Here is a 19250-nt window from a genome sequence, read left to right as displayed (position 1 = left end):
CACACCCTGAAATTCTTCTGTGACCTCATGATAAAAATGAAAGGAACAAGCTCATAGCTGAGATTCTTACAGCCAGAAAAGGATTGTAGTGATGGCACATGAACTGGGACTTAATGGTTGTCCTGAATGTCTGTAGAAGACGCTCTGATCTCCTGAGGAAATTGCTCCTCCCTTTCTTCTGCCACTCCATACATTGGAAACTGCCCATTTAGTTTTTAATGAGAGTGTTTTATGTACATGTGCATGTGTGTGTTATCGTGCCTTTCCTACACCTCTGGAAAACCTGCCAGCCTGTGCAATGGGATTTGAGGTGGAGATGGCTCATAGAAGTGGCACTGAAGGTTTCCTCTAGAGGCTGAATGAAAGTGCTGAAGGTCCTGACTTCGTTTGGCCAGCTACCTGAGCTCAGTGTTCACCTAAGCATCCAGAAGTGATCCCTTCTGTCACTTACCCAAGTCCTGCCCTTGCAGCATATCTACGCACAGCAATGGGAAAAGTTTGCCTGTGATTCTCCCGCTCGCTGCCTTGAAAGGGGAGAGAGGAAGGCTGGTCGTGTTGGAACAGGAGCAGCAAAATTAACAGTGCGTCGTTGTCAGGGAATAAAGAAGAGTAATAACTTCTGCTGGCAAGAGCAGGGCTGGGGTGGATGTTGCTAGCCCCCCACCCTGGCTGCAGGGAGGAAAATCTAAAATAGTTAAAATAGCCAGAATCAGGTTTCCAAGCAATTGAGCTTTCGCAAGAGCTGTAGAAGGGAAGAGGCTGTTCCCCTGAAATTCTCTTTCTCTTGTCCCATTGTTGTTTCCACTTTACCCTCTCCACTCTCCTACCAACTCCCCCGCTGTTCTGTCCCATGCTCATCTTGTGGCACATTGTCCAAGGAGCAGCAGTGTCACCATCCCTCAGACTCAAAGAGCTGTGTCTGGATGCTCTTCCATGCAGAGACATGCATGGAACATCTGGTGTCTATGGGAAGCCTGTGGGCACTGACTCTACAGGAGAATCACCAGAGTAGGTAGGAGCTGGAGATGAATAGGCCAAGACAGAGGGACAGCCTTCCAGCAGGATGGATAGCTCTGTCCTGACTCTTCCTGCCACAGTCTCCTAGTTCCTCTCAGTCCTGCTTGGACTGGAACTTGCTTCGCATCAGCGACTTCAACTCAACACAAAACAAGCTGAAAACTCTTCTAGCAGAAGAATCCCCTAAACCCAACGCTCTCTCCATCTCTCTATCTCTCTATCTGTCTCCCATAAATACTGGTCTGCACCAGCTGCCAGCTTGGGCTGGAGAGATTCCATTGCCCATGGCAGAAAGCTTTCATCTCACTGTGCAGTTTTATTCCCTCTTCTCATTAGCCTTTCATTTATTTTCCCTCTTTTTTCTCCACCCTCTTGAGAGCTGGAAGAGCTTAGAGCTCTTCTGTGGTAGTTCAAGGCTGCTGGAGGAGCCAAGCTCTGCTGAGGGATTGTTGTCATGGCCACTCTTGTCTCTTTCTAAGGCCTCAAGAGGACAAGTCAAGGGGCTTTGCTGGATCTGTGTCCACTGGCCAGCCAACTCCTGTCTTGAGGTACTGAACCAAATGCAGGACAAGCTGGCTCTAGGAACAGAAATAAGTTACTTGTGGTAGGGAGGCACCATGCCCACAGTAATTGTCCACGGCTATTCTGCAGAGTTATTCCGGGTGTAGACATGCCTGTTGTAAGAGTCAGTGCGGTCCCTAATTCCTGTTAGTGCACACAATGCGAACAAGTTTCCTCCTCTCCCTCTGCCAGGGGGTTCCCACCAGCAGAGTCCTGCCTAGGGGCCATGGGGGCTTGCTGGGCTGACCCCTGGCCCCTGTGTGCCTGAGTGCTGGCAAGATGGATCACGTAGATCCCTGGCATCTCAAGAACTGAAACATGATTGGGTCTTTTAATGATGATTTTCTCTAGATAATAAGGGAAGTATGCATTTATTGCATTTGAACAACAGAAGACGTGTCGTAACTAAATGAATGAACATATCTCATGGTTTCCAATAAACTGCCTGCAGCTCAGAGATTCAGACAAGCTGTGATATTTTTCCTGGCAGCAGTAGAAGATGACTTCTCTTCCAATACTGTAAGCATGAGGATATATATTGCTCAGTTTATGCCAACGTTTGCAGGTAATCATTTGTTCTTTCAGATAACACACATGTAAGGAAAGGAGAACTGAATCCTCATCAGGCTTGGAAGCAGGCCTTCAAGCAACCTCACACTCAGGGTTTAAAGAAGAGACCTCCAGCAACTGGCCAGGAGATAAGATCATCTCACGAGCTTCTTACAGGATTGACAAACATATCACTCTTCACATGCAAATTACCTGACTGTAGAGAGAGATGGATAGGAGATGACTCACACCTGAAAGAGCTTTTTTTGTCTAAGATGGGAATTAAAGGATTGGCTTAGAGGTGAGGTACCTCATTAGTAAATGTTTGGATTTGGCCAGTGTTGATTGTTTTAGCATAAAACACGGTGACCTTGGAGTCCAGCTTCATAGGGCTGCGCTCACACTGGAGTGAGCCATCAGCTAATGTCACTGCCTCAGCCTTTTACTGTACATCCCGCTCCTTCCTCATTTGAGAGCAGGCTTCTCTCCCACTGCAGTAGGTGAACTGCTTTTATTACCCACAGGAGATCAAAGTCATACAATTAATCCTCTCCCAAACCCAGGCTTTGTGCCCTCCCTTCCCTCTCCTCCCAGGAGCTGATAGAGCGAAGGGCACGGAGCAGCTTTCCCTGCCAGACTGGCCCGATGTCAGCGCTCTGGGATAGTTTAAGGAAGCTGTTTACACTAAACATCAACTGGTTTTTGATGGTTCTGAAAGATCTGGTAATTAATCCTGAGATGAAAGATACAGTCTAGGAAGATGGCAGCAGAGGCTTGCTGCACTGACTGCGCTAATGGTACCGGGGGATGGGTGGAACTTTTAAAGGCAATGGGATTAATTTTTATTAATCCTGCCTTGCTGGTTCTCAGGAGCAAACAGTCACCTCCAGTAAGGTGCTTCCTGGCTCAGGCTGTGCAATAGCCGGATTGTTTATAAGGGGGAAGAACAACAACAAAAAAAATCCTTGATTCTATGAAGGGCTTTGAACACAACACATTTGTGCCACTCTAAGAGCCATCTGGCTGCAAATAGCAGCCTCCAGGTGGAGGATTTCAGTGGTCAGCCTCCACACAGTGTATTTGGAGATGGACTTTTGCAACAGAAGGAAGGTGCGTAGGCTGTTTCTATTGAGCACATAGCATCTTCTAGGCATTTGAAAGACTCAAAAACCAGAGTTGAGTTGGGTCACTCTTACCTGTCACAAGGTTAATGGTGAAGAGTTCTTGAGGATTTCCAGTTAGGATGTGAAAAGTCAGTTTTCCCTCTGAGCTAGAGTCTGGGTCTAACGCATCGAGCTGAAGGACAGATGTGTTTGGTGGGGAATTCTCCATCACAGAAGCATAATAAACAGGTCTGGACATCTGAGGAGGGTTGTCATTGGTATCGGTGACTTCAATGTAAATTTCAGTTGCAGAAGACAGAGGAACTGTTCCCAGGTCTAGAGCTAGCACTGTCAGCCAGTAGTGAGATGTCCCTTCTCGATCAAGTGGTCCGATGGTCCTGATGGTGCCTACAATGAAAGAGAGTGCTTGTGAGGGATCTGGGGAACTCAGACCACTTTGTCTTCAGTGCTACACCAGTCTGTATTCCTGGTCTGCTTACTGTATTTCATGGAGATATAAACACTGGCACCAGCCTTGCATGCTGTGACACTGTGTGGCAGACAGGGGCTTGCTTGTGTTGGAGGTAATTTGGTACAAATGTGAAGGGGAAGGCCTGGGCAGTTTGAGTTGGGGTGAGGGTTGACATGGATTTTACGCTGTTTAAAGGAGACAAACCCTGCTTGCTCCTCCCCATATACAGGGATACACATTGTAAATCCCTGCGGAAGAACAGAGGATTTGAACACACTGGGTCAAAAAATAAGGCAAAACTCAGCATGTTGTTTCAGCCTTTGAGGTAAATATTTAAATAAAGCTATAATTACCTGTGTCCTTCTCAATGCTGAAGACAGACAGGCCAGTGCCCTCTCGGAGGAAATACTGAACCTCTCCATCTTTCCCCTTATCAATATCCTTTGCTGCGACCATCATCACGGATGTGCCCTCAGGGCTGTTCTCCTGCACCCAGCCTTTGAAGACAAAGGAGGCAAAGCGCGGTGGGTACAGGTTCTCATTGACATCAAGGACGTTCACTTCCAGGTGGCAGAGGGAAGAGCGAGAGACGGGCTTCCCACTGTCACTGACCTGCACGGTTAGATTGTAAGAGTCCTTCTTCTCATAGTCCAGCTCCTTCTCTAACCGCAGTGCTCCAGTCAGCTTGTCTATGTGAAACATCATCTCCTCGTCATTAACAAGGCTGTACCTCACCTCCCCCCCAGAGCCAGCATCGGGGTCAAAAGCCTCCAAAAAGAGGAGGACGGTTCCTACAGGCAGGTCCTCTGGGACTTTCACACTGTTCAGGGCTGGGAGGCAGTGCGGGTCATTGTCATTTACGTCCTCCAGAGTCACAGTGAGATCTGTAATAGAGAACAGCTCGTAGCCTGTTTTGGGCTGGTCTCTAGCTTTTATTTTCAGTGCATAACAAGGCCACAATTCTCTATCCAGGGCACCTGTAACTGTCACTTCTCCAGTGACACCGTTGATGGCAAACTTGTCAGTGGGGGTTAGGAGAGAATATTTTACTCTCCCATTATCATCTGTATCAGCGTCTTCTGCTTTCAACTGAGCTATTGTTGTCCCTGTTGCCACATTTTCAGGTATCGTTACCCAGTAGGCACCTTGTGGGAATCTAGGAGTATTATCGTTGGTATCCAAGACATTCACAGCCAGGAGTTTCCACGATGATTTTTGTGGTGTGCCAAGGTCATACACAGTAATGTTAAGAATGTAGAAACTGGTTCGTTCATGATCTAAAGGAGAAAGGACTTGAAGGAGACCTAGTTCCAGGTCAATGGTAAAGCAGCTGTCAACATTTCCATCTGATATCACATAGACCAATTTCCCATTAAAACCAGTATCAGGATCAACAGCTGAAAGGTCAGCAATAGTTGAGTTGATGGGAACATTCTCTATGATATCAATAGATCGTGGAAAGCTGTCATCAAATTTTGGAGCATTATGGTTTATAAGGTGCAAATTTAGAGTTGTTTCATCATCCTGCCCTTGGCCTTGAGCCTGAGACTCAATGGAGTGTATGATAGTTTCTGTCAGTTGTTTCAATACTCCTGTTTCCTCACACTGCATTTTAACAGGGAGACCTTGGCTGACCACAGTGATATTTACAGATGTTGGCAAAGCATAGTTCTCCCCATCTGTTGCAGTTATTTTCAAAGAGTAGAAGAGTGGCTGTTCAGAAGGAAGATCTCTCAGAGATATTCTAAGAGATATTACTCCAGAGATGGGATTCAGTTCAAAATGCCGTAACTCATTGCCAGACTTGATTTCGTACTTGATACGCTGCAGCTCATCGCTGTCGATTGCAGAGACTGTGGCCACAGGATTCCCAACAGGAAAGTCCCGTGGGATGCTGCCACTGCAGCTTGCCTTCTCAAACACAGGAGCATTGTCGTTGACATTGCTGAGCATGAGGGAAACGTACACCTCCGTTTCATGGCGGAAGGGTGAGCCCCAATCTGATGCCCACACTCGCAGGTGATACCATCTCTGCATCAACTCATAATCCATTGACTTGGAGGTGGAAATTACGCCAGAATACGGGTCAATGACAAAGGGAACTGATTTCTGGTTGGCTATGGTGTAGGTTACAAAGCCATTGTCTCCTTCATCTTCGTCTGTAGCTCTCACTGTTAAGACACTGGTGCCAGGAGGGACATTCTCATCAAAGGCCCCACGATATGAAGACTGACTAAAACTTGGAGCATGATTGTTGCAGTCAATGATGTCAATGACAACAGTTGCAGATGTATGACTGCTAGTGGTTGCAACTTCAAGTTGAAAATTAGATTGCTCGTGGAAGTCCAGTGCTCTGACAGTAGTAATCAATCCAGTGTGAGGATTGATTTTAAAATTTGTGCTGTCAGGAGTAGGTCTCAAGATGTATTTAAGATTTGGAAGGATTGGTGTAATCTTCACCATAGCAACTTGGCTTCCAGGTGGGGAAAATTCACTGAGCTGGACTCGGTAGACTTCTTTCTCAAATCTGGCAGAGACATACTTGGAAGGAGGTATATGTATAACTCTAACAGGAGAGAAAAGTGGTGGTTTATTCTTGTCCTTGGCTTGTAGACTGAGGTTGAAACCAAAAGGGTGAAGTAGCCAATCGATCTCTTTTATTGCCACAATCATGAACTCCGTGCTTCCAAAGTAGGATCTGGTGACTGCGAAATGCCTTCCTGGATCTCCATCTATAAAGTCTACTGAATCTATCCCTGCTTCTGAGTCACCACTTTCTACAGACAGGCTTGCATAGAGAAGGTCTTCGGCCGAGTCAGGCAATGCCACTTTCACTGAGGAGATAGAGGGGGGTTTCCTGGCCGAGGGCTCCACTTGGATCATGAGACTAGCCAGGTTTCCAAAGCCATTCCCCTCCATGATCTTTCTCATTCTGTCCACAGCTAAAACTTGCAGGTGGTGCCTGCCTCGATGGGTGCTGTTCAGCCTACCAGTGGTCACAACTGCTCCCGTGGTGGGGTGGATGGTGAACAGGTCTGACTTTGTGTTGAGGGCATAGTAGAACTCTGCGTTCTGGCCAGCATCGGCATCCGTGGCACTGAGTGTGCTGACCACTGTTTTCAGAGGAGTGTCTTCTCTGATGGACACTTTGTATGAAGGGGGTGAAAAGAGAGGTTTCAAGTCATTTCTGTCAAGAATGTGGATCAAAACTTTGGCCCAGGCTTCATAGGCAAAGGTGTTCTCTGTGGCCTTGATTATTAACATATAACTATCTTTGACTTCTCGGTTTAAAAGTGCTGTGTTGCTGCTCCTAGTTCTTATTCTCAAGAAGCAGAAATCCCCAATTACGTGCTCCTCCGTTTTAAAGAGACCACTGCTATCTCCAGAAGCTATTCTGTATCTGATGTCCCACTCGGGGTCAGTCTTGTAAATACCCATTTTGACATAGCTCTCCACATAAGTCTTGGGAGCTGAGTTCTCATAGATGGTGGCATTGTAGAAGAAGTGGGTGAAGTGCAGAGGGGAAGTGTTGCCTTTCTCACAGCTTGCATCACGGATTGTGCATTGCACCAGTAGAACAGCAATACTCAGGAAGTTCCTCTTGGTAATGATTTCCATGGTGTGGTGTCTCCTCAGGTCCTGTAGGGATTAAAGGAAGAGCATCATGAATTCTGGCACGTATGAAAGAGGACCATTTTTATCAAAGCCATTGTGCTAAAGGAAAAGTCACTGAATCATAGAATGGCTTAGGTTGTGGGGGGGACCCCATTTGGATCATTGAGCTCCAAGCCCTCCTGCCATGGGCAGAGTTGCCAGCCTCTAGGTCAAGCTGCACAGGATTCCATCCAACCTGTATCAGGGATCCCTCTCTTGTGCTGCTTGAAAAGGCAGATCTCTAGAAAGACGCTTTCACCGCATTGCCCTTGGTTGAGTAACTCCCCTGGTTCCTCCTTCTCAAGGCAAAACCCCAGGCTCAGGATTCCCGCCACCCATGACCACCCACCATCCACTGCTTTCTCCAACAACTGGTGAAAATCTGTGGCTTTGCGATTTATCTCCGCAAATATGTGTATCAAAGACATGAGTTTGATGTCACAGAGGAACTGGAGAGTGCACCCATGATTAACAAGGATGTAGCTTTATTAGGCAGCTTTGCAGGGCTTGTTAAAGGATCAAGGCCTGCTCTTTTCAAAAGCTTGGTGTGTGCTGCTGTGTGTGCATGCAGGGGTTGAAGCCAAAGATGAGCTAAATATAGGTGCATATATTTCCCATAGATATCCCAGAAGATCTTTATCTAGAGCTGTTTCTTCCTCTTTTAAATTTAAATTACATATCAAGTACCTGCCAGTCATTTGGCACATTCCTAATTTAAACAGGGAAGACTTGTTTTTCCAGACACTTTTTCAAGACTCATCTCTTTAAAAGCCAGAACTAGTTCAGTTTATAAGTCAATTCGAATGTTAGGAATAAATTAGTGGAGCCTAACTAGCAACGTGTGTCACATTCTCTCACTGAGATGAACTGCTGATAAGCACAAAGCTGTATATTTGGTGCTCCATTCGAAACCCTTTTTCCTTGGTAGGCATGTGCCAATCACCCAGTAATCTCACTGCTGTGGTCACTGAGAGAAATGGCCTCAAACTGAATGCAGCAAGTCAGTATGAAGTGAAAACATCAGAATAAGTTAATGCAATTTAGACTTTCTGTAAGTGACAAAATTCAGACTCTTTTATGGCAACATCATTTCACTTTTAGAAAACACACCATAGTCACAGTGAATGAAAGAAAATCATGAAGGACAAGGATACAAAAAAGCATGTTGTTCCTTCCAAGGAGCTGAAAACTATGTTCTGAAACAATCTGCTCATTACTTAGCAGCGTCTAAGAGTTTGGCAGCATGTAGGGACTTGCCTAGAGCTGCTTCCTTCCAACATTTTCAACTGCTGAACCTGGAAATAAAATGTATGCATGCATACTGGGTGCGCGTGTGTCTGCTAGGACTGGGAAGCAGGAAAAGTCACATACAATTCAGTAGAATAAGACAGCAGAATAAAACAGCAACAAAAATACAGTGTTGTTTCATGAACAACAGAGTTAATGAAGCCGATCGTTTTGTATCTGGGCTAATTGACTTTTTAATTCAATTGTACTGAAATGGCAATGTGAACTCATCTCTTATAAGACATCAGAGAACCCACAAGGCAGAGACATTATGAACTCCACAACCACAAGAAGAGCCAGAGCTAGAGAACATGCCTTCTTGAACACCAGCAATTCCATAAGGGAGGATAACCTTGAGCAGGGAGTGGGTTTTCTGGCACTTAACAAGATGCAAACACTCTTCTGAAACTCTCCTGGGATATCCTGAACCTGACTGCTGCCTGTAGACTTCCTGACATCTAAGATGGTCTCAGCTCGTGTTGGTGTTTTTCCTCTGTGGGGACATTAGCAGGGTTATACACCTCCGTCCAGTTGATTGTTTTGCAAAACCAGTTATGACTTCATGTTTCTGAGAGCTTTGCTCTCAATTACAAGCTGGGCTGAAGGCAATCAATGGCTTCAGCTCTTATTATGGGGGATGGAGAGCAACAACACAGACAGGGCGTGAGGCAGAAGCCTTGCTTCCTCTGGAAATAATCTGAAAAAGTGAAAGGCACAGCCAGACTTTAGGGAGACTTTTCTAGCAGGCAGCACTATCAGCTCTTGATGTTTAGTATTTTTTCTCCAATGCAGGACCCATGCCCAAAGCATGCCCCCTGTCAACACCTCCACCTCATGTGTCATTTCGCCAGCTCTACCTGGAATACAATCTCAGCCATTAGACTTTCTTTCTAGGCTCAGAAAGCTGTGTGGTCATTAAATCAGTGCTTCTCTAGCATCTTTTCCCTGCCCACTGCCTCTTAACAGACAGAGACGACATTGCAAATCCTCTTCTCCTTTCCCATATATCAACCTTCAGCTTTACCAGCTTCATATTCATTTGGACCTGGAGATTACAAGGACATCTTCGTGGCACTGAGGGACATGGTTTGGTAGGCATGGTGGTAGGTGGATGGTTGGACTAGATGATCGTAGTGGTCTTTTCCAATCTTAACAGTTCTATGAGAGTGAGCTGCTGGTGTATAGATCATCTTGGTGGTGGGAGCAAAGAGGAAAGAAGAAAAAAGACCTGTGGGATTTATTAGAAAAATATAGAAAACTACTTATTTTTCATGGCATGGCTGACAGCATCAAAGGTCTTATCTGTCAAGCTCACGAGATTTTAGAACTATTGCTAGGAAGCCCTCTGACAGGAGTGTTGTACCAATTGCCTTTAATTTGTCTATGTATCATGATATTACAAGAGAAAACTCTGAATTTGAGTTTGCAGGCATCAAAACCGGGTAAAACAAGCTAAAATATCCTCCCTCATCCCCCAACCATTATCTCAAGGGATGGCATGTTTCCACTCTTGCTTCTTGCCCAGGAATGAGAGATCCTTGCTTCTCTCTCACCCAGCTCCCTTGGGCACAGACGTCCTCCTGGAGCTGAACGCTGGAGAAAGCCCCTCACTGGAATGGAGCCAGGCAGGGAGGGCATGCTCTGACTGGGGGAGATAGCAGTGGTGGTGATTCAGCCTCCTCCTAATCACCAGGCGACGATCTGAGAGCCTCGAGGGGCTTCGACCTCAGCCCTGTAGATGTAAAGTACCCACAGAGCCAGTAAACACGCGCTGTATCTCTGATCGCAGCCTAAGCACGCGTCTAAATTTAACATCCAAATTGTAATCCTCTGTCAGAGACATGCCCAAATCTGTTGGTTTGAAACAAAGGAACAAACACAGCGTTGAGGTTCAAAGTGTGTGTGTGGGGCGGTCGGGGGACGGGCGCTGTGGGGGGCTCGGGGCAGAGCCTGGCCCCACCAACCAGGGCGAGTGGATGGTGGTGGGAAATGGACCCTGGAGAACCCTGGGGGCTGCGATGGGGTTTGGCCATGCTGCAGACCAGTGCTGCAGCCTGCCAGCAGGCAGGTGTGGCCCCAGCCCCACCTTCTGATCCCCTTCAAGAGGAACATTTGAAAACAAGCAAAACCTCAAACACAAACCAAGCCAAACGCACGAAGAGCAGCATTCCCCTTGCTGGCTGCAGTCAGAGCTTGGCCAAAAGTTTTGGGATCAGAAGAGTAAAGAAAAATCATCATTTTTTTTCTCTCAATTTCTTCCTTTCTTCGTTATAAGAAACAACCTCTCACATGGAATAAATACCCATCAAAACCAACCCTGAGCACACCAATGCCTTGGAGGCTGCCAGCACTAGGAGCAGAGGGAGAAGGAAGATTGCTCAAATAGACAATGCTGGGGCAGTCCAGATCTGGGTGTGGAATTTAGTGGTCACAGAGTAATAGAAGTGGAGAGCAGAGGAAGCATGTCCTGTAGGGTAGTGGGCATGAGGCTTTGGGAAAGAGAAGAGGCAGCGGACTTGTGTTAGGTGGATTGTTGGATTTGATGATCTTAGAAGGCTTTTGCAATGTGGCCCTATGATTTTAGGAGTTGGGTGACTGTCTTCTCCTGGACTGAAGGGTAATGGAGCAGATGGGGTTCATCAGTGGTCAGAGCAGTCTGAATTATGGCTGACTTCTGAGAAGGGTCAATCAGAAAGCAGTCGACGGGGTTTCTATGTTGGAAGTTGTAAAACCTGCTTGTTGTATGGGTGGTGATCCATGTCCATGAGATGTTCTGATTCCTAGCATCAAAATAATCCATGTACACATTGCACTTGGACTGGTGCTTGGCTAATGCTTGCCATTTTTTCACTGCAGCAATGTTGCTGGGATTGGGTCCTCCTGCATTCGGTGCCTTGCAGTTTTGGTGAGCTTCCCCAGGTCAGTAACAAAGCCAGACCCATGGGGTTTGCATTCTGGGGCGAGACTGGTTTTTTTTGAACTGTTTCTCTTGGACTTTGCAAAATAAACAAGCTCATCCCTTGCTAAGTCATGGCATGGAGCTGTTCCCATGTTCTCGGCTGCATTTCTCTCAGTGGGAGGTTGAGTCTGGACTAGTGGCAGGCACTGTGCTTAGCTCTCCTGATTTGGTTGTGCAGAGGTTGGTTTTGCAGTGATGCAGAAGAAATGCATCCTGGAGGTACTACACAGGGACAGAAAACTAAGGAATACTGGCCCTGAAGTTACAGTGCTCCTTTCCTCAGTGTATCTCAGGGTTTTCCAGCACCTGTGGATGACTTTGGAAGGCCTGCCACTGGCGGGACAGTTCTGCAGCAGCATGCTCAGGGATGATGCTCACATGGGCAGAACTTTTTCCTGGACTTGCAGATTTCACTGGGGTGCAGCCAGGCCATTCCTTCCCCATCTCACCTTCCCAAGCTCCAGACACCAAATATTGGTCAACCTTGATGGGATGCTCAGATCCAGGCTGGTTCTATGGACTTCCTCCTCCTCAAGCCAGCCACTTCCACCCCTTCCACCTCAAATATCTCACCCACTGTTTCATCCTCGTGGCTTTGGCTGTGTCCTCCCGCTCTTCCTGCTGCATTTCAGGTCCCACATGTCTTCAGCTCCAAGCCATCTTCCGTCCATGAACAAGGCAACAGCTAGCTATGGAGACAGAGGCTTTCTCCTGTCCCTTTTCCATGAGCAATGTGTGATTTTCAGCCAGTGCTCTGTGAGGAACCCAGGGAGAACCTGATTTTGTAGTGCTGTCAGCACCAAGCCAGGTAATGCCTGGCTTTGACATGTCATATAGCTGAGATTTCTCTGTCATTGCTGTAAGCCTCCAGGAGCTCATCTGTTAGGCACAGGACTTGAACAGGCTTGAGCTTCCCTCAGAGTTATAAGGGTCAGTGATCTTTATCTGCCTTGGCATTGCAACATCGCTCCAGAGCAAGAGTTAATCACACAGCTTCAGGGGTGTACAGCCCTCAGTGAGGGTCTGGGATTCCTGGAGGAGGACTAAGGGACGCGGGAACCTTGCACCCTCCTGAGAGCAGGACACATGGAGACACTGCCTGGGACTGCTGTAACTGACTGGGAGCCCTGGAGGTGCTCATTTCTGAATGGGGTTCTTGGTTGGAGTCATGGATCACAGCTGACAGCAACCCTGTGGCTGCTGGCACCTCAGATGCTGGGTCCAGAGGAAAAGTCCATACATCCCGAGGCAGCTCCTTTCCTGTCTCCTTGCCATGCTGATCTGTGGTCCCTGTGGCTCCCTGTCAATATTCTCCAGCCACAGGCAGTGCCCCCAGTCATTCTTGTCCCTGGGGTTGGAGCTGAGCTCCCTTGACTCACACCTTGATGTGTGTCCTCATGCTGAGCATCTCGACCACCCAGCCCTTGGTAAGGACTGGCATTGCTTTTCTACTGGCTGCTGTCCCACAGAATGTGTGACACTGAGGAGGTTGACTAGCTTGTGCCATGGGCATGTGGGGAAGCATCCTTATGCATTAATCCTAATCCCCTTCTTTTACACTCCTTGATCACTGGTGGTTCCCTGTCCACACCAGATATTTGCAGTAGGGGTAAACCCTACCCACAGCCCAGAAACTGTCAGTGCACGGACAGCCAGGAAGGTGCTGAGTGGTGACTCCTTGCCCAGGAACAGCCATGCAACGAGGAGAGTACAACAGATCCCACTGGTGGCTCTGATGAGGTCTGCTGCCCATTGCTGTGATGCAATGGCTGGGAGGTGGGACGGAGCTGCTGAGCAGGGAGCACAGCCCAGGCATGTTGGCACACGAGGCAGCCGCATCCTGCCAGGCACTCACGTGAGCATGCCCTGACCCCTCTGGAGCCGGGACTGTGCTGCTCTCAGGGATTCAGTTCCCATGGAGGCTGTTAACCATGCACTTCGCTCGCTGCCAATGAGTTGCCCCAGCAGATGTGCCGTGACCATCAGCACAGGTTGAGAGCCACCAGGGATGCTGGTCTCACTTTTGATTGCCTACTCCTGACAAAACCCATACTGAATCTTTCACATTTTCTTCGTGCTTGGGATGCAAATCATCTTGCTCTGATAATCATTCTCTTGCCTTCAGAGTGCTGAGGTAAGCGGCCATGGGAGACCACATCATCGGTTCTCCCTGCCACTTTCTAGATCCACTGGCCAGCTTCAGCCAAAGTTAACAGATAGGTAAAGATTTGAAAGGAGTTGGGTTTGCACAAGCTTGTGAAAATCAGCAGGAGAGAGGAGAGAAATCCAAATTAGGACTCCCAGCTGGAAGAAAAGGCTCTAATGTGAGCCCAACCCCATTATTAGACATCAGAGAATCCACACAAGAGTGAGTGCCCCAGGCAACCAAGCTTCATGAATTCTGCTGCTCACAAAACAGCTGTTTATTTAGGTGCTACAAAGCCTGTGAGATCCTTTCTAGGATCCCAGCACACAGCTCCAATCTGACCCACGGGAGATATGGGTCCGGATTGGGCTCAGCACTCCCCTCAGCCCATGTTTGAGAGGTCCAACCCTGAGCTGTTTGACCCTGGGACACCTCACACAGCCTGCCAAGGACACAGGTTGTGTCACCTGAATGCCAGCAGTCCTCCAATGCCCTTTCCACTCTTCCTCATTCTCCAATGGTCAGTGAAATGTGTTGGGAAGGAATCAGAGCATCTTGGCACCAAGAGCCAGGTGAGGACCATGTGCCCACATGGCTCATGTCAGGAGCCTGGTGCTCAGAGAGGCTGCACCACTCTGCCCTGTGGCACAGCCGTGGCCACCACCCCTCCTTCTCTCCTCCCGGGCAATTCTCAAGCACTTGCAGACCAACCCTGCTCTGATACAGAGATCTGCTCCTTCCCATGCCCAGCGCCCTGCTGCTTCTTCCCTTCTGGTGCCTGGAGGAGAGCAGGGGGAGCAGCTTTCAGCTCTGCCTGCAGCATCCTCAGCTCCACTGCCATCTGTCTGCCTTGCGCTGCTCCTTTTCTTGTGTTTTCAGAGGCAGCATAAGGACACAGAGAACAGAATGAATGAGCCGATCAGGGCATGATCTTTGTAAAATGATGCTGATGGCTGTGCCACAGAATTTCCCTGCAGCAGACATATACTGAATGCAGCAAGATCCTCCCAAACCAATAAAACCCATTCAAAGTCTACCCCTGGCCCAGGGAGCTTGGGCTCTCAGCAGAGGAAAGATTAACCCCTAGACAGGCATGTTTGTTCTCATTGTCACAGCATGTCCTTGTCAGCTCTCACTGCTCCAGACTGTGTGTCAGAAACACATTTCTGAAAGACCTCGTCATCGCAGCACCTCTGCTGAGCCCTGCACTGACACAATGGGACTGTGACACCAGCACCTGGTGCCACCTGCACAGTGCTGGTCCTGGGTAGCCTGAGCCATCCCAAGCACCTATTCATAGTGCACAGGCTGCCTGAGTCACAGCATCAACCTGAGGTCCAAAATAGCCCTATAACACAGCAATGGCCAAACAGCTGTGCTTGGCCATCTCTCTCTAATTTCTCCCCCCAAACAACGCCAGTTTTGATGTTGTAGTGGAGGAGCCTGAGATACAAGGCATGTGCAATGTGGTCTTTCTGCTTTCTAGCCCCAGTGCAAGAGCACCACTGGAGCAGCCGTTGTCCTTGGGCTCTTGTGTTGAACAGAGTCCACTGGAACTACCCATCTCTGGAGGCATTGTCCCATCCCTGAAGGTGTTGCCCCAAACCACGTTGGATGGGCCCTGAGCAGCCTGATCTGATGGGGGGCAGCCAGTCCATGGCAGAGGGCTTGGAACTGATGGTCTCTGAGGTCCCTTCCAACCCAACCTATCTATGATTCTGTCACCTCAAATGGATCAAAACATTGTCTGAAGCCAACTATACTTTTGACCTCTGCGATACCTGTGGCAATATGCCCCCAGATTTAATTATGGACTCTATGTGGAAGAAAAAAACTACATTGCTTGATTTGTTTCAATCCTTGTTCATTTCTGAGCTACAACCCTCCCAAGCAGCCCTTGCAGCTTGCCCCTCCCTGGAGCTCCCTCTTCCAAGAATTAGGAAATGAAGTTTCTTTGCTCATAAAGCAGTACCTGCTCCATTGCCAAGGAAAAACTGTGGTTGAGGGAAAAAATCACTTGCTCAGCAGATCACCTCACTAATAGACAATGGAGCTCCAGTGTTGCCAACCCAGTGAAAAAAAAATAGCGGAGGGTATTTAATCCTCTTACACTTGTGCATGATACAGAAGTGAACCCACTGCTCCGGGTTGAGCTGCTTACTTCACACGTGGCAAAAAACAAAGCGAGGTGCAGTGAGCAGGGAATGCCATTTCTGCAGCATGGAGGTGGCTGGAACGATCCTCCAGCACTTGCCTGGAAGCAGTTGGCAGGAGCGTAGGATGCAAAGCACATTAGTTTCTAACAGATGTTTGATTCCAGGTGTTATGCCTCCTTTGAACTCTCCCTTTGCTAAGAATGATGTTTGTTTGGAGGGCCAGGAGACGCGCTGGTTCCTGCAAGTGTTTGAGTTTGAAACGTGCTCATGGAGTAGGGCTGGAGTGGGGAAAGGGCTCAGGGAGGGCAGATCCCGCTCGTGCCTGCGGTGTTCGGGGCAGGGGCTGAGCCTGGGGCTGGGTTATAGAAGCTGAGGAACCCCAGCACTTATCAGACAGGCGGATGTCCCTGAACTGACCCAGATAAGGAGAGGTGTGCTGCACATTAGGAAGAGATAAGGGTGCACCGTACAAAGCCTGGTGTTTTTTTGCCTCCCTGAATACCGCGACAGCCCAGCCTTCCCCAGCAGCCCCACAGCCTGTTTGCTTTCCGCCCAGAGGCTCCGATAACCTCCCAGCTCCGTGGTGCTGCAACAGTTCCTGCCATGTCCCATGGGCATGGATGGAAGGGCAGCGGGCTCCATCCAGCGCACGCCAACCTGCTGACCTGGGCACTCTCTGAGCCCTGCAGCCCTGCTGCCCCCTGCACACTTTGTGGTTGCTCCTACTTTTTAAAGAGAGTTTTATCTGGCGTTATATCGTGACCACTGATCTTTGCCCCTCATCAGCACAGTGCTCCACCGAGTCTACCTCTAACTCCTGCAGGGGGGTGATTCCCCAGTAAGTGCCCTTTGGAAGGACCTGGTTTGCCTTAAGCTCCCAGCTCTCCCTCCCTTTTCAACTCTTTTCTCAACACTGCATACATACACTGGACATAATTCCTGTGAGCCTGGAGTTGGGATAGTAGGGAGGTTCAGCTTGGTTTGCCATCGCTGATGGCGAACAAAGTTGTTGTGATGCAAAATGCCATACCAACATGCACGCTCCCAGGTGAGGCTGGCGTAGAGCCTGGGGTGCGTGAGGCTTTCATTTCACCTCCCAGCTCTGCTGCTTGCTGTGGGGGACCGGGGCTGACCTGGGAAACACCAGCACTGCGTCCTTCCCCGGGGATCCTCCAGGATCCTCCTGGTGTGAGCTGGCTCAGAGGGGAGCACAGGGCAGGAGGAGCTCCCCAGCAGGTGAGGCTGTGTGCAGACAAGAGCCGTGCCCACAGCCGGGCGCCATCACGCTTCTGCAGAACTCATCCCTCTGCTCCTGCAGGAGCCCTGCCCCATGCACACACCTGGGCACTTCTGTGCTCAGCTCTCCTTCACCCTTTGCTTGGTGATGAGGTTTTCACTCTCTGCTCACAGCCCACCTGCCCAGGTCTCCCACATAAGCCCAGGTGCAAACTCGAGCAAACACACCTGAAGATTTCCTGGCTCTGCCCGTAACTCCCCATGCTACAGCTGCCAGATGAAAAGCAATCCCTTTCCATCCCAAAGCCTGATTCTTAGGATGGAGCAATTTCCAGGCAAACTTACTTACATGCAAAAACAGTTTCACGGCTAAATCTCTCCATCCTCCATGCCCTCCTCCATCCCTGAGTCATTTCGACTTCCCACAACGGCGTGCCTTACCTGTTGCAACAGGAGAGATCTCTCCTGAAGTTTACAGCCTCTCTGCCCTTGCTGCCGAAATCCCCCTCCCGCAGCAGCACCCCGCCGGCTGCCAGGGGTCCATGGCGCTCACAGAGCAGAGAAGAGGGCTGGAAGAAATTCCTGCAAGATGGGATTTTTCTGATTGAAACTCTGGCAGCACAGGTTGGGAGCAGCGAGGGAGAAAGTTGGAGGAGGTGGAACTGCCTGGCTGGAGAGCCAGCCCTTCTGTGACGGGCTGGAGGAGGAGGGAGAGGAGAGGCATCGCTCGCGCCCTCGCTGTGGAGTGAACTTGTGTGTGTGTGCGTGTGTGCGTGTCAGAGCTGGGCAAGCACCCAAATCTTAGAGCCAAGTAATTGCAGAGCTTTCTACTCTTAGTTTATCCCATCGCCATGAAATCAAGGACCTAGCGCAAGGGGGGGTTGGGGGAAATATGTCAGGTAACTCCCTCCAACACACCTGAAAAGCCCAAAGAGTGTTTTTAACTAGCTGCCAGGTGGGTGTTGCGAGGAGGGATGGGGAGAAGGGGGTGGGGGAAACCTGAACCTGTCCTCGGAGCAGCTGCGTGCGGAGAGGCACTTTGAATGTTGTTGTTGTTTGTGTTGGGGGAGCCCCCAGAAAGCCCAGCTGCTGCCAAAAAGCCCCCGGGTGCTCAGCGGGGATGGAAAGGTGGTCCTTGTCCTGAAACGGCAGGAGGCAGAGAGAGAGAGGGAGGCAGCAGGGAGACGGCAGTGCAGGGAGAGCAGAAGCAGAGATGGGGCTGTTGTATCCCAGCCCAGTTTTCTGGCATGTCAACTGGAGCACGGGCAGCTTCAGACCTCGGTCCCATCCCTTTCCTTTCCCTTTTCCTTTTCCCCTCTCCCCTTTCCCCTTCCCCTTTTCCTTTTCCTTTCCTCCCCATCAACCCTCAGAAAATACTGATTTGTCCTCTTTAGATAGCGATGGGTTTTGAAAAGATGTCCCCAGTCAGCAGGCCATGGATCCTCTCCCACAGGCATGGCTTTGACTGGGACTTGTCTCAACCTAGACATTGGTGGATTAAATCACAGGACACAAAAGCATGGGAAAATCCATATGATTTCATGATCCAAATCCTAAAACACAAGAATGGAGGACCCATGATTTTGGATACTTCGGGTTGGCAGTGAAGGTGAGTCAGAAAAATCTGGTGAAATTGCAGAAAAAGCAGCTTTAAGATGACCAAAATTCTTTAGAATCTTCAATCTAGTGAATAATTTGGACCAAGAATCAGAGAGGAAGTATCTCCCCGAAGTGTAGATAGGGATTGCCTTGGTTGGGAACTGATCTGACAGCTTCTTGCTCCTCATCCTGTGCTACAAGCTCCTGCTGGGTGCTCTCCTTACTGTACTTTAACTCCACTTGGAAAATTATTTGGGTTCCAAGCTGATCGTGCCCTTCCAGAAGCAGTTTGGGACGAATGAGAAGACACACTCAGCTTCTCCATTTTTCTAGCTGGTGTAGTCAGATGACTTGCAGGGAACTCGAAGAAGCTGTGAGGATTATGAAAGTGATAGCAGATTTAATAGTAGCTTGAAAATGCCAGTCAGCTCTTCATGACAATGGGTAGCCAATGGTGGGTGGTGCATTTCAGAAGAGTGAAAGGAAAAGTTCCTCCACGTGGCTGCATCTT

General features: G+C 48.9%; 1 protein-coding gene across 1 annotated transcript in view; it reads right to left on the bottom strand.

Annotated features, from left to right (window-relative positions):
* FAT2 (FAT atypical cadherin 2) overlaps window positions 1-17855 on the bottom strand; it is a 48356-nt gene extending 30501 nt beyond the window's left edge. Inside the window, exons 1-3 of the mRNA XM_085236721.1 lie at window positions 17582-17855; window positions 4056-7341; window positions 3324-3638 (exon numbers count right to left, since the gene is read on the bottom strand). Of these exons, the coding sequence (XP_085092847.1) occupies window positions 3324-3638; window positions 4056-7320 (3580 nt within the window). The 5' untranslated portion in view covers window positions 7321-7341; window positions 17582-17855. The remainder of the gene's footprint in view (window positions 1-3323; window positions 3639-4055; window positions 7342-17581) is intronic.
* Window positions 17856-19250: the final 1395 nt, after the last annotated feature.

The sequence above is a fragment of the Meleagris gallopavo genome, chromosome 15 (assembly GCF_905368555.1).
Source record: "Meleagris gallopavo chromosome 15, MGAL_WU_HG_1.1, whole genome shotgun sequence".
NCBI lineage: Eukaryota > Metazoa > Chordata > Aves > Galliformes > Phasianidae > Meleagris > Meleagris gallopavo.
Note: the sequence above shows the minus strand (reverse complement) of the source record. Positions and strands in the feature narration are given on the sequence as shown.